The sequence below is a fragment of the Centruroides sculpturatus genome, unplaced genomic scaffold (assembly GCF_000671375.1).
Source record: "Centruroides sculpturatus isolate CEXI.00-Female unplaced genomic scaffold, Cexi_2.0 scaffold1871, whole genome shotgun sequence".
NCBI lineage: Eukaryota > Metazoa > Arthropoda > Arachnida > Scorpiones > Buthidae > Centruroides > Centruroides sculpturatus.
In genome coordinates, this window is record NW_019386090.1 from 33,935 (window position 1) to 49,173 (window position 15,239).

General features: G+C 32.4%; 1 protein-coding gene across 4 annotated transcripts in view; it reads right to left on the minus strand.

The window, feature by feature from the left end:
* LOC111613531 (kinesin-like protein KIF20A) overlaps window positions 1–15,239 on the minus strand; it is an 83,359-nt gene that overhangs the window by 28,312 nt on the left and 39,808 nt on the right. For all 4 annotated transcript variants that reach the window (XM_023354877.1, XM_023354876.1, XM_023354874.1 and 1 more), the window contains exons 8-14: window positions 13,519–13,590; window positions 8,477–8,623; window positions 8,214–8,376; window positions 5,176–5,376; window positions 953–1,092; window positions 571–760; window positions 452–496 (exon numbers count right to left, since the gene is read on the minus strand). In XM_023354877.1, coding sequence (XP_023210645.1) covers window positions 452–496; window positions 571–760; window positions 953–1,092; window positions 5,176–5,376; window positions 8,214–8,376; window positions 8,477–8,623; window positions 13,519–13,590 — 958 coding nt within the window. The remainder of the gene's footprint in view (window positions 1–451; window positions 497–570; window positions 761–952; window positions 1,093–5,175; window positions 5,377–8,213; window positions 8,377–8,476; window positions 8,624–13,518; window positions 13,591–15,239) is intronic.

The window sequence follows — 15,239 nt, forward strand, 5'->3', positions numbered from 1 at the left end:
GTGTTTAATAAGTTGGGAGTGTTTTTTCTAGTGTTCAAGAATATTCATGCCAAATTTGTTGCAGATATGGTGAGCAGTAGGAATTTTTTACCTAACAGACATACTGTATATATTTTAACTTTCATATATATGTAGAGAGATGTTTTGAGACAAGTTTGAATATCTATGTTTACAATAAGCAGATCATATTGTATACATAAAATAGATTCCTGAAGATTTTTCTCCAACGTACAAGTATAATTATCAAAACATTTAACATTACAAATTATTAAAAATGCAAACATATAAATCAGTTTTTTTTTTACAAGTAATATAATCACTTCAACATGTTTTTCTTCTTTTCAAGATTCTTTTAATTTGTTACCTGAAACTGAGAAATTAACTCAGTTTCAAGTAACAAATTATTTCTAGATACTCTGCTTTTCCTAATCTCATTCTTCGTTAAACTTACATTAGTCACCTTCGCGCATTCATCTTCATTTTCCGATTCCTCTTTCTGATAAATGCAAAAGTAGTGAAGTGTTAATTTTAAAATTTAATCAATTATTATAAAATTTAAAAGTAACTTACATGAATTCCTTGTACAGATGTATTTTCAAAATTTCTTGTTTCATTCAATTCTTCTGTTTCCTCTTCCTCCTCGTAACTGTCGTCGTCGTCATCTTCGCTTCCTTCAGAATCATTATACCTCTGATGGACTATTTCAATTTCTTCTCTTATAAAGTCGTCTGCATTTTGTTGTACTTTTCTTAACTGTTCTCTGTGATAAAATTGAAAATGTCAACATCAATGTTATACAAATTTTTTCAAATATGGAATAAATATAATAAATAATTTTGCAAAACTACATAATGCTGCAATTTTTACAAACACAATATTGCATTATAAGAGAAAGAATTTTTTTGTCCACTTAATTTAGAATAATGAATGTATTTTGTTAAAAATTTGTTACCTGTAAGCTTTTTCTATTTCATTCATGTGTTCTGCGTATTCTGCCGAAACTTCTTCACGAATTTGTGACTCCATAAGAGCATTTGCTATTTTAGCTTCTACCAATTGTTTTTCTAAATCTTTTACCAATTGTTCCATTTCCTGTAAGAAGAATCAGTTAGCTCATACATGATTTAAAACTTCTATAAATATTTATTCTTTATCAATATCATATTCACTACTTAACATAAATTAATTGTATATTAACAGTTAAAGAAGTATTTTTAATTGTTATACAGAGAAAGTTAACAGTCCTCGAAGAGCAATATATTGTTTTTTCTATTATTTTGCAGTTGATGATGATGTTTATAGTTAATTAGACATTTCTTAGCAAAGTATTAAAGTATTTATGAACAATATGATAATTTTAATTAAAAACTATGGTAACTATAATGTTTGTGGAAAATTGGTATTGTAAATTTTCATTTTCTGCTCCCATTTAAAACATCTCTTCCATTCTTACACATTTAGTCCACTGTAATTTATGTAAATGTGAGAATCCAGTGGCTGTTTTTCTATAATTTTTTATGAAAAGATGCATTGCAGAAACTTTCCCTTTCCCATCCATTTCCCACAGACTTAAAAACGGGAGAATACTGAATATTATTTTAACTGTCAATGTAAGGTGGGAGTGAAAAAAAAACAGGCACCCTTGGGGAGACACCATCGTGGGGATAGTCCCCATTTGTAAGGATGCGGTGTACCCGAACCTAAACTCGCAAGGAGGTCGCCCTTAAGGTAAAAGGTTATGACCCTCGCTTTTTTTGTGATCTGTCAGGATGACACGAGAAAGCCTTTTCCGTATGGGGGTAGTGGTTTGCTAGACGGTCCCTGGTCGGTTGCCAGGGACGCGATTCGGGCTGAATGTCCCCGTCTGGGCCATTCCCCTCCGGAGTCGGGTCAAGCCCTTTCCCAGATGACGGTCCCATAAATTTTACCTAATGTCTGTTTTTCTGTCCCGGAGAGGAGGAAGCCATCTCAGCCGCCGCCCCCTCCACAGGAGTGTCAGCAGGACCTGTACAGTGACCGTCCAAAGTTTCCCTGACGGTCGATCCCTCGCTCGTTCTCACGACTGACGATCGCGGATCTGTCAATTAGGTCTGGAATGTGACAATTAAATCGTCTCGCACCCCGTTCCTTGGTCACACCGGTCCTATTTACGTAATAAGTCACCGATATATTGACTTTAGCTCGACAGCCGGTTTCTGTCCAAAGGAGGGTGTGTGGTCCCGGCCTCACATCAACAAGTCCTTTCTCCCCTTGCATCAACCTACGAAAATATCGAAAATATGTTAAAACAACCAATTGTGAAGTGTGAGAAAGCTGACACTTAACTTAGTTCACAAGGAAAATCTAAAAACAATCGAAGGAAATACTAAGCCTTCAAATCGACTTTGAGTAACATTCATCGTCTAGCAACAACACCTTAGATGTCATCACTGCCAAATAAACGATCACCTGACCAAATAACCACACTGGATGGGGATATAATGGCCAGGTGCCTATTAGTCAGGGCGAACATACTCTGAAGACAACCATATAGAGTCGTCCCGCCATATAGTCCCCAAAGGATTAAATATATATTTGTTTGTGTTTTGTGCAAAGCTCTTTCCCTGTCCTCCACAGATAATTTAGTGTCAAAATAATGACCATTACTCCAAAAAGAGGTATGATAATTAACTGCTTGTTGTAAATTCTCTCAATCATTTAGCATTCAAGTTAGAGTCAGTAGATATCAGCTCGTATAAGTATACTTGTACCACCCTAATAATTGTAATTGCAGATAGTTTTGTAACCTGCTTTATTTTAATATTAAAATGTGTTATTTTGTTAACCTGTCCACCCGTCTCACTCGGAATAATGGTCACCCTATCGACTTAACCATCAGGCTCCCCACTCCGAAAAACATAACCCTTGTAGCCATCCAGTGATGTAAGCGGGTTTCAACAACCTGTCTCCAACCAAAGGGGTTTAGAGTTTGACGCTCTACCCACCTGCTTCTCATATAAATGAGAGACAGCTGATCTAATTTTGACCTAATTTAAAGAAATTTTTAGCCTATTTCTCCATCTCAATCGTTAAAAAATATCACACAAAAAAATGGATTGAATGACACCCTGTTCATCAACAACTGCTAAAAAATTATAACAATCTGGTGTTAAGTTATAACAACTTATTGTTAAAAGAGGAAAAAGTCAACCTTTGAACAAGTAAACAGGATGAATCTTACAGGTCTTGAACCAAATATGGTATTGTCAGCTCCGTTTAAATGACAGTTTAACATCATCGACGCCCAACCTCACATCTGCAACTTTGTCTCCAAACATCCAATCACCTGATGGGTTTTCCCAGGCCTAAAGAAAATAAAAGGAGGCCTAGAACTTGAGTCTTGAGGTGGACATCTCCAGAGACCAGACCAAGTGGACATCTCCAGCCTCACCATATTCGAGACAGACTCCAGCAGACATATCCCAAGATGCCATATTCCAGCGGACATATAAGGCGGACACTTCAGCCCAAGGCTCCAGCCTCGCCACATTTCGGAGTAAATATCCCCATAAAAAAAGGTCTCCTGTCCTGCTCATTTCCGAGCATTGACCTCAGCTCACCTGCCAAATGCCCAGATGATCTACAAAGATGCCTCAACCATACCAGAGGACATCTCTTTCTCGAAGGTATCTTGTTAGTCCATATGTAAACTCTCTAAGTAAATAGAATGGGAACAAAATCCCAAAAACCTCACAAACAATGTGATGACATGATTAGCTTAGTTGTGTATTTCGTGATTAGCTTGTAGTCTTACATTTAGATATATATTATAGTTGTTATATTGTTAAACCTGGTGCAGACTTAAATGAAACTTTGAACACCTACCAACTTACCCATTGTGCTCCCCACTCGACTGTTTAAGACCCTCATCAGCCATCCAGTGACAAATGAGCGGTTTTTGCCAAATCATCGCTGACTAAGTGGTCTAAAGGGAATCCCTTTGCCCCAGCATCTCACATAAATGTCACTACAAAACCTTCTCACAGATCAGCTGTTGTTTTTTTATATGCTGTTATTCATATGGATTGTTTGTCTGCTGTCTTATGCAATACAATAAAGAACAACAGCTAGCATATAATTAAAGTAAATTCCAGCAATTTAAACTACTCTACTGCTAGAAAATAATGATTAAAACAAGTAACATTTAACATTTGAAGTGCTGCTTAAGACTGATAACAAGTTATCAGCCATTTGCCAAGAAAAAGCTCAAAAAGACAGCTTAAAAATACCTATTTACCTGAGGACAATAAAAAAACAATAAAAATTCCGATTATAATAAGCAGTTATAAATGTATTTTTGGGTGCTGTGTGCTAATCTTAACATTAAACGACTGATAATAAGCATGATTAAAATAAGAAATTCTATAGAGTGATTCACTTGGGACTGAATGCTTATTACATGGAATATTTCTGTATAAAATGAAAAGACGAACATGAAACACAAACAATCATTTCATGACAAAGCAGTCAACTAAGATAAATTTTGCATTGTGTTTTTCAAATGTAACCGTGCAATCATGAGGTATTGAGAAAAGTAGGTGTTCCATCCTGAGTGAATCATCTGCACTTTATGTATCAATGGTCAACTCTAATATACAAGAATAGTGAGAATGTTAAAACATTTCCAATATATGTTTACTGCATAGATATAACAGCATGACATGTGCAAAAGCCAGTAAATATTTCTCATATTAGTCATTGCATTGAGAGTTTCCAATGATAAAATATTGACTATGAAGTAACTTCAATGTATAAAACTTTCAAATAAGCAATAATTACATCCTCAATTTCAATAGAATATAACAAAAATTAAATTCAAATCCTATCAATTTATGAGTATTAATACAGCAAAGAATAAAGTATGAGATAATATTTATAAATATAACAATATTTTAAGTAGTATTTTTTCAAATTAATAAATTTGATAATTTTAGTGAATCATAATATAACTAAAGAAAATAATATTTTCAGGCCGAATTTCATCTAAATTGCAAGAAATGCTTCTTTCACCAATAAAATCATCTCAATGCAATGACAAACTAATAATTTGTTTACTATTTATAATTAATTGATTAAAACTTTCTGCAGAATTAAATTACTAAATTAATATATAAACGTTATAAGAAAAATTATTACATAATACAGTTTTATACGTTGTTCATCATCTCTGTCTTGATCTTCATCATCTTCCTCTTCCACTGTTTCATCAATTGTAAACGAAGAACTTTTTCTTGCTCTTCCTTTATTGAAAGTTGTCCAACTACTACTATTTCTTATCCATATTTCAGTTAGACAATCCATTATTTTGCTTGTGTTTACTACATCTGTAGTAATAACCTATATAAGAAATTTTATATGATTACTATACAATAAACCACTTGCAATAAAAGATGACTTATCAAAAAATACTTTATTTAGTACACTTGTTTTAGTTTGAGATGATTTGATCTTTTTGACCCATTACACATAAGTCCAACATGACATGCATCCAAGGGTTAAATACAGGTGCTTACTTACTTACAAACATTCATCTTATGAACAATTTGACCTTACAACTAAGAATTAAATTTTGTGCAAATTCTGAGATTTCATTGCCACTTGTGAGGTAATGTTGAAGTTGGTAATGTTTTTGCAATTTTTATGAACTTTTACAATTGGTGCATCCAAACATAATAGTAAATCTTGCAATGGAGATAAATGCATAAAGTTCCACTTTGTTACCATAGAATTTAAACTGGATGTTATAAAAGTAAGAGCATTCGGCAAAAAAACCACGTTTGAAACACCTGCTACTAAGCAGTAGTGAGAAAGTAAATAAGCATAATGCATTCTATTAAGTACATTGAAAGATTAAACACTAACAATAACTGGTTATTCTGTGTACAGATGTATTTCCTATGTTAGTTTTTGAATGAGCATTTCAAATTGATAAAACCTCTCTAATATCAGTTTTGTTAAATATAAATTGAATAATTGCTGATGTAAAAAATAGTTTCCATCTTCTCTAATAAATATATTTGTTTTGCATGGCTTTACCAATGTTTTTTGACAGATTATTATTTCTTATATTAATGTAAAATACCTTTGGTTAAGGTACCTAACATCAATAAAGAATCTCAAAACTTTAAAGGAATCCCCAAGTAGATTGTAAAACACAAGTGAAAAATAAAAATCTCAGGTGTATCATGTAAATGATTCCACCAAAAACATAACTTTCCAAATCATGTAGATCTCACTTTCTGAATGACAGAGAGAAAGTTTATAAAAAAGCTGGCAAGGACTCTTGCTTGACTTCCTGGCAGATGAACAGGAGGTTAAGAAAACCATTAGAAAGTCCAATAATTTTCAATTATACTAGAATATAAAATTTAAACAACAAAAAAACCTTAAAAAAAAATAACTTTGTTGAATTATCATAAGTCTCCATTTAGAAAAATATTTAAGTTGAAAAAATAGTATAAATAAGCTCAAAGTTAAAAAATTGTGTATGGCACATCTATTATGAGACATTATTAAAAACATAACTTTTATAGTTTTATGTGACGTACAACCTTCCCTCTCTCCCTCAAGTTAAGTACTTCAAAATTTATCATCATCAATGCCTCTTATATACAAGTTACCATACCAAATTTAATTTTTTAGTCTTTATCTCATCCTGACATATATATATATATATATATAAATGGACATGTATGTCCCTATATTTCACTTTTCTGCCAAAACTACACATCGCACGTGAATGGTGTTTGTATGTGGTGGTAGCCCCAAGTCTCCATTCGTGCATAGGGGTGGTTGCATCTCAATAGCTATAAGAGTGTGGGAGATATGAGGCTGAAAGTGGTTGAAAGTAGCTTTCTATTTCAAATGTTTTGTTCGAATTTGTTCGAATTAAATTCGAACATAAAATTCGAATATTGGTTCCATTATAGAATGATTGTAAATGTTCCAGAAACGTTGAAATTTGTTCGTTTGACTAAACGTAAAAATTCTCTAATTAGTCTGGAAACGGGGAACCTAATTCTTGCATTCTGTGAAAACGGGTAAGATTAGCTATAATGTAATTATCTTAATCTTCACTATCGTTACTTTTTGCCCAGCGAAGCGGGTCCTTGCAGCTAGATTCTAGATTACTTAGAAAAACAGTCTTATATATATATATAAAAATATATTACATACAAATAAAAACCCAGCAAAGCGGGTCCTTGCAGCTAGTATTAAATGAAATAAACATGCAACATACAGAAGGAATTTTTACTCTCCTTTTTTGGGTTTGGAGGCCTCAAGATTTGCAGAAAAACCCAGAGGGACAAATTCAACATGATTACAATACTTTCCTTTATTATATACATAATAGCTGAGAAAGTAAAATAAAATGGTGCAGCTAAAAGAATGTTACTAGGAAAATTTTAAAAAAATCCAGAGTTGCTCAACTGTCTCAGCAATATTTAAAACTGCATATGTGGCACCATCTGTTATGATATTCATTCATTAACTTCTTTACAGAGGGTTGCTGCTGTTGATGGACAGTTCTTCTCCACTCTCTAGAATTGTAGGCTATTCCCAAGCTTGAGCCAGTCCATTTTTTGATGATGTTCTGCGACATTCACCTAGGTCTTCCCTTTCTCCGTCTGCCCTCTACCATTCTTTGAACTGCAATTTTCATCAGTTCCCCTGAGCGTCCTATTATTATATGCCTAGCATATGCTGTTTTTCTTCTCTAGATGCTGATAATCAGGTTTCTTTCCATTTAAAATCTACTCATAACCTCCTCATTAGTTATTCTATCTATCCATCTAATTCTTTCCATTATTCTAAGAAACCACATCTCAAACTAGACTATTCGTCTAGTTTGTTAGGAGTTGAAAACATCAACTTTTGCTGAATTTCAGTTTGTTTGACCAAGCAACTTCTTTCTTAAAACGGAAATAACAAATGAAACCTTTTCAACCAATTGTGTTCTAACTCAGTTTGTGCCATGCAGTATGATGTAATCATCATCTTGTTTTCATTAGTTTTTTTTCATTGTTCATGGTAGTTTATATTCCAATTACAACTTAAATTTATATTATTTATTAAATTTTTAAATGATTACTATATAAAATCACAAAACTAAATGCTTAAATTCTATTATTCATTTCATTCCATTCAGTTATAAACTTTAAATCCTCAAATACCTGTTTTGCTATAGCAGAAAATTTCATTACATTAAGTGTTTCATCAAACATACTAGAACACTGATGCACATTAACAATCATCAAAGCTTGACCTTTTCCAGTAAAGACAGATTGGAATATTCTAGTTAATTTACTCTCTCTGTAAGGTATAACTTTCTTCTCTCTGAAATAGAAATTTATTCAATTAATTTATACACTTCCTTTGCAAAGCATCATCATCATCACATAAATTCACCATTACCATCAACAGCTGATAAACTTACTTGTGAACCTGATTTTGTCTCAAAGTTTCGATGCAGCGTCCAAGAACTAATAAAGATGTATTTATGTTGCCTGCCTCTTTTAGACGTTCTCCGACATTTTGTGTTTTTGAAGACCTTTCGGAGCCGGCCAAATCGCAGAATGATAATCTATCAAAGTTTTCAGTATAAAAAGAACTTTAGTCTATAAATCTTATTCCAAATAATAAATTTTTAACTTGCGTACAATAATTTAAGTTTCTGCAAAGATATGAACATTTTAAACAGTTTCTAAAGTTATGATATTGCAAAACAAAAATATACATGAAAAATTTGTTTGGGTTTCACATAGGTATTAAAAGTATCTGAAGTAGAAAACAGATTCTTTTTTTTGCAATTTTATAAAACAAATTTGAGTATTATTCAATAATATAAATGCATACCTATACATGACTATTATATTTTAATGGATACCGGCGGCCCTCGACTTTTGTACATAATTGGTTCCTGAAATGATGTGCAAATGTTGAATGTTTGAAAGTAGAGAGATGTAAAGAAATATGCACCAAAAACTGTGTTTTAAATATTTATTCCTTAATTTTACTCTTATTTTTCAAAATTGCACATATTGTAAATCTGTTTACATCAGTGATTCTCAAACTTTTTTGATCCACCGCCCCCTTTGTTCCATAAAGTTATACCGAACGCCCCCTAACTCATTTTCTCTTATGTGAGAAAAGGATTGGAAATATTCTTAGGAAAACTTTTCTATGAATCTCACACTTTGTGCCCTTACTGTACATTGTTCTCATCATCTGGAAACCATTAAACGCAATGTTTCCTCTTATCAGCCCCAATTTTGCCTTTGGTCACCGTTCAATGCCCTGCCTCTATCATAGATATATTCATCGCACCAGAAGGGGGCATTATTGCTTACTTTGAGAAACGCTGAGCTAAAATAAAAGTCAATGTGTTAGAAATATTCAAGTTGTGACCTTCAATAAAAAATAAAAAATATATAAAATGTCAACATTTTATATATATTATAAAATGTCAACATTTTATATATATTCCATCGAATTTTTATATATAGAATTTGTCTGCCGTCGCCCCTCTATATTTCCTTAACACCCCCCAATTCTCTTTGAGCCTTCTACTGCCCCCCTGAAAGCCTCCAGCGCCCACAAGGGGGCGTTATCGCCCACTTTGAGAAACGCTGGTTTACATCATACAAACGTACAATTGAATCAAAAGATTCACCGTTTTCAGAATGTTTAATTATTTCCATCTTTGTCTCGATTGTATGAAGTTTATGAGTCCTTAATTTCTTTTTGTTCGCATCAACACTGCAGTTTCTCCGTTTCTCACTCATGTTTCTCAATTTACATCGGATTTTGGAACAAAGTGAAGAGACGAGAGTTGGAATGGCACAAGAAGAAAACAAGACGACGGTTAAGAAAAGACGTTACAATTGTAGAACATTATCATTCTATTGAGAAGATGGTTTGAAGACGATTTGAAGACACTGGAAGATTATTGCTACTTCTAGTTCTTCAGTTTTCTATTTCAATCATTATTCCTACATTTATAAGGACGAAATATTTAAACATAAACAAATAAATTGGCAAAATACACAATACGTTGATGCACACCCTAACGCAAGACTGAAACTGTTTTGACCTCCTGCTCTGAACAATACAGTAGCGATTAGGATTCCAAAAAGTCCACTATTGTAGGAAATAATGTGTGTCCAAGAACATAGTGTGAGCTAGTGCACTTTGTAGTGTATTAACGTTCTGCATGGAAGCAAATTTTTTTTATTATCGACAAAAATATTTAATAAGTTGAATTTTTAATGTGTGAAATAGCAAATTGTGCGAAAGTTGAGGGCCACCTGTAACTTTATTACAACGATTTTTTAATTTACATCAGAATTATATTAAAAACATCATGCAATATAAATCTGTGAAAAACGTACATAATTTTAACAAAAATACATCAAGATGCCTACAAGAGTAACTTTTCAATCTTAGTTAAGTTAATCCTACAGAACATACTATTACAAAATAAGGGAAAGTAAGTGTAAGGCTAATGTCAGACAAGCGTGATTTCACATCTGTCATTTCTCGTGAGATTACAAAACCATATGGGAGCAGTCAGGTGGACATAGATGAGAAAAATCATGTCACACGGCATGGATGGGCAACAGGATCGTCTGTGATAATCTTATGACATTGCATGACTGTTGTGCACTGAGAGATACACTCAAAGCCTACAGTTGTCAGAGGAGCATGAAAAATGGTGGATGTGGTAACATTGTTTCAAGGAAATACTGGGTCGTGTCATTCCTGCTGTGTTTTAAAAATTGCACTTGATATAAGAAAAATGATCATACAAATTAGTAAGAGGCCAGAATTGAAACTTCATTTGAACTTTATAAAAACAGAAATAAGAAAAAGGAAGACCAGCTACTATCAACTATCAAAAGGGTGTATCCAATACTGCCTATGTCTTTTTTTTGTTTTTAAATACTTCTTACGTAATAAAAAACACAGCACATGACAATCTACAAGATTCATGTTGACATACAGCATCCAAAATAAAGCTATTAACAGGCTCCATGAAAAACAGCACTTGTCTGACCAACGACTTTGCCACCATAAATAAACAGATAACATCTGTGTTTTCACATTCTTCTGACATTAGCCTAAAAGTAGGAAGAAATATGGTGCATTTTGAATAGACAACCTGTTAACAAAACAAAAAAACAGCTAGCTAACATGCTGTAGTACAGTACTTCCCATCATTGTATTATTTTAAATTCAATGAATGAATTTATAACTTATAAACAGAGAAATGTTTTGAAGTGGGAAATAATTTTCTTAACTGTCAACATTACCAGAGGTGATGAAAGTCTGTGTCTTGTAAACTAAAACTTTGTGCTGGCAACTCAAAATTTTCTGACATGTATCTTTGCATTTTCTTTTATGTACAGTACTTTGCAATATGTAAGCCTCAGCAAAAATTCAATTTAAACCACACAGTACTGTAGGGCCATTATAAAATCACAAGTGACCTTGGATGTGGTAAAATTTGCTTTATAGTGCTCTAAACAAAAGGTAAAGATTTTGAGGTTGCCTCTGACCAATTACTCTCTTTGTATCAAATAAGTATTATAATCTTAATTTTATTCTAAAACTTCTTGCAAATATGCAAAAAAGAAGCAATGTGATATATAGGTTTAACTGCAACTGTACTAACCCTATGACCTGTGTAGGTGAAACGAAAAGATACCTCAAAGTTCGTATAAAAGAATATATAAATGCCATCAAATACAATTCCGATAAATACTCTGCAGTTGTTAAACACTGCAATCTACATGGATATGGATGAGAAATAGATAAAAGTATGATAAAAGCACTAAAATTCGAAACTAATACCTATAAACGTAAATATTTTGAACATTACTGATTTAAAAAAATTTCTATATGTTAATAGAATTAATGATAATCTGGGTGTTAAAACTGACAAAGGATAGCACAATTATATCTTTTAAAAACTAAATATCTTTGTAATATTACAACTATATATTGTTAAAAACTGTTGTAAACTTGTAATTGTATCATATGTTTGTAAAGTACTAAGTTATTTTCACGCCTTTTACAATGATTAGCGACACGACTTTGTGCTGGAAATCTCCGTTACCTAATGGGTACTTTACATGAATTCGCTTTAATGTGCCAGGCCTGGACTTTAAGCGTGCACCAAATTAAATAATGACAAAGTTAGTCAAAATCAAATTCAATATTTAATAATTCTAATAACGACTATGTACAAAAATTTAGTAACAATCAACAACAAATTTATTCAAAGAAAAAAGCAATAAGAATCAACCCAACAAAACTCAAATCAATCTATTTGCTAATTTATTGATAAATCTATTCCCCTTTGGAACTCGGCAAAAATTTCAAAGACTTAACTTATGTACAACAATTCTTATGAACTAAGGTCCTAATTGTCACCTCAATATAAGACTCTCTCTAATCTTCGATCCACAAATCGAATAACTTCAAAATCGCCTTGGAACCACTTTATTGCTATCGGACACATCTTGTCGTTTGCTGCTACGAAGCTCACCATGCTCATTGCTAACAGAAGCTCACCTCAGTCATCTTCACTTGAGGTTCGGACTTTATACTATGAGGTGATGTCACAATTCTGATTGAGATCACTCCCCTCATTTAAATACTTATCGCTAACAGTTAACTTTTCCTTTCTGCCTGGCAGCCTATTTCCCGACAATACTTGCTAACCTTTTACATTATTCTTTTATACAATTTTTCAGGATGCTTTGTTCTTTAAGGTTTAGCAAGTTCCTAAGTTGTGCTTGTGAGGTCTCCCCACCTTTTCTCGGTACGGACTTACTTTTTCTGCTCGGAGCGCAAACGTGCGCAAGTTTTTTTCTATGGCGCTGTTTTGTTTTGTCGATCAGTTGGTTCTCTTTTTTTCTATTTTTAAGTTTCTAAGGTGAGTGGTGAGGAAACCTTCGTCCTAACAAAACATAAGCCCAAACAAAAATAGAATAAAAAGCAAAATAAAAAATAACTAAAAATAACGCTTGGACTTGGTTCCTTACTTGTCACCACTTGTGCACCAGATGTGGACTGTTACACAAACTGCTCCCAGCACCTTGTTGTAATGCTGGCACCTGCGACTCTGTCGTCTTACTGTTTTTGGTATGTACATAATCTGTATAACTTTAGTTCATAACTGTAAACCAATAATTGGCTAACTTATAACTGTTTTTGTATCAGTACTCTGTATGTCACACCACCATGCAACGTTATGCAGATTTATTACACATATCTACACTGATAATGCTTACTACTCATACAGTTATAATGGTGTTTTCATCTTTATATTGTATAGCTTTAGGCATAATTTTAAGTTTATCTTTAAATACATTTTGCAAACACAAGGTAATCATTTCTTTTTTTCGATCCTAATTAACAAACACTAAAATTAAAAGATGTTTATTTCTATTGGAAAAAATTTTAAATACTCACTTATTAATTCTGGCTTCATTATGATTTTCAATGTCATCAATTTTAACCATTTTTATATTAAAAATGCAATGACTAGAAAGAAAAAGAAAACAATAATTAAAACATTTGAATAATTATGAATAGGAATGGTATTAAAATATTGTGTTTTAAATTTAAAAAATTATTATAAAAGTAATTAGTTATTTTATAATTAACAATATTTGCCATATTATGTGATATTTCATCATTTAAATATAAATAAAAATACAGAACATTTTTCATGCTAGATATTAGCCAGTATTGATAAAGGATAATAATTAGATATGATCTTAAGTGCAGAACTTGATTTTCGACTTTTTTGGAGATAGCTTTTTTTTTCTTTTGCCTTTGGGTGGTACAGTACATATACACCATGCCAAAATGAAAGCTTAAGTTGATTGAGGGCAATGGAGAGATATGAACACAGTCATCCCCAGTATGACTTTCTAAATTACAGTGAGTGACTAGTATATCTAAATTAATCTGTATGGAAGTAAAGATCAGATAGAGATCTATATAGCATAACCGCTAACACATCTGCACAGGAAGCAGGAGCTGAAAGTTCACATCATGCTCTGGACCAATCTTTTCTTCCAGAATATCCTAAATTAAATATTTTTTTTTCTAATTATTATATTTGACAAGAGATGATAGCTTAACTGCTTATCTCCAGTTCAAATTGCTCAATATCTTATTAATTAATTAGCCATATCATAATTCAATAATAATCTGGGTGTATCATTTGATTATAATATTTGATATTAGAAAGTTTTATAAATACAGTCATACCCCGGACTTACGCGATAGGTGGGACCGAGCGATAACCGCGTAAGTCAAATTCACGTAAGTCAGGGTATAATTTTGCATATAAATACATACAAATTATTTTTAATTGGGACCGGAGACTAAAGAAAACAATAATTTATAAAAAAATGTTTAATAAAACATACTGTATGTATAACAAATTATATTATTATACAATTTTTCACATTAACTTGATTATCAAACCATAATTTTAACATTGTTTCCATCTCAGCGATAATACCGTAACGTTTACGAATGATGATTGAATTTAAAGATTGAGAATTTTTTACAGATTCGAGAATTTTTTCTTTACCTTTTATAGTTGTTCTGACCGTCGATTCTGGTAGATCAAACTTCTTCACCAATTTACAAATTTTCATTTTTGTATCGAAGTCTTTAATAATGTTAACTTTACATTCCAAAAATAAAGTTTTCCTTTTCTTGTTTGATGCAGAAGAATCAGTTCTATTTCGTTTGGATGACATAGTAGAGTGTTAAGATTAATCATATTCGTTATTGTAAACCACGCATCTGTTCATTTCTTTTGTATGTCCGATGATCAAAAGATCGCTTGAGATTGAGTCTGTTTATAATTTGAAAGGTAATCTTGTCAGTTGTATATACAAAAGGTAAATTGTTTACAAAATGAGTCTTTGTTTATTATCTGATAAATGTATACTTTTTTCGTCAATTGATTACGATTTCAGATGCCTTTTGTGTAAAATCCAAGTCGGATGTAAGCAAGCTAATAAATGTTCTCGTTAATCTTATCTCGCCTTTTGGTTCGTTCATGGTTACAAGAAATCACCACATAGAGTCTCTCAAGTCTCCGTAGATATAACAAACAGAAATAAATTACACAAAATAAATTGTAGCTATGCGTCGATTCCGCGCGACAC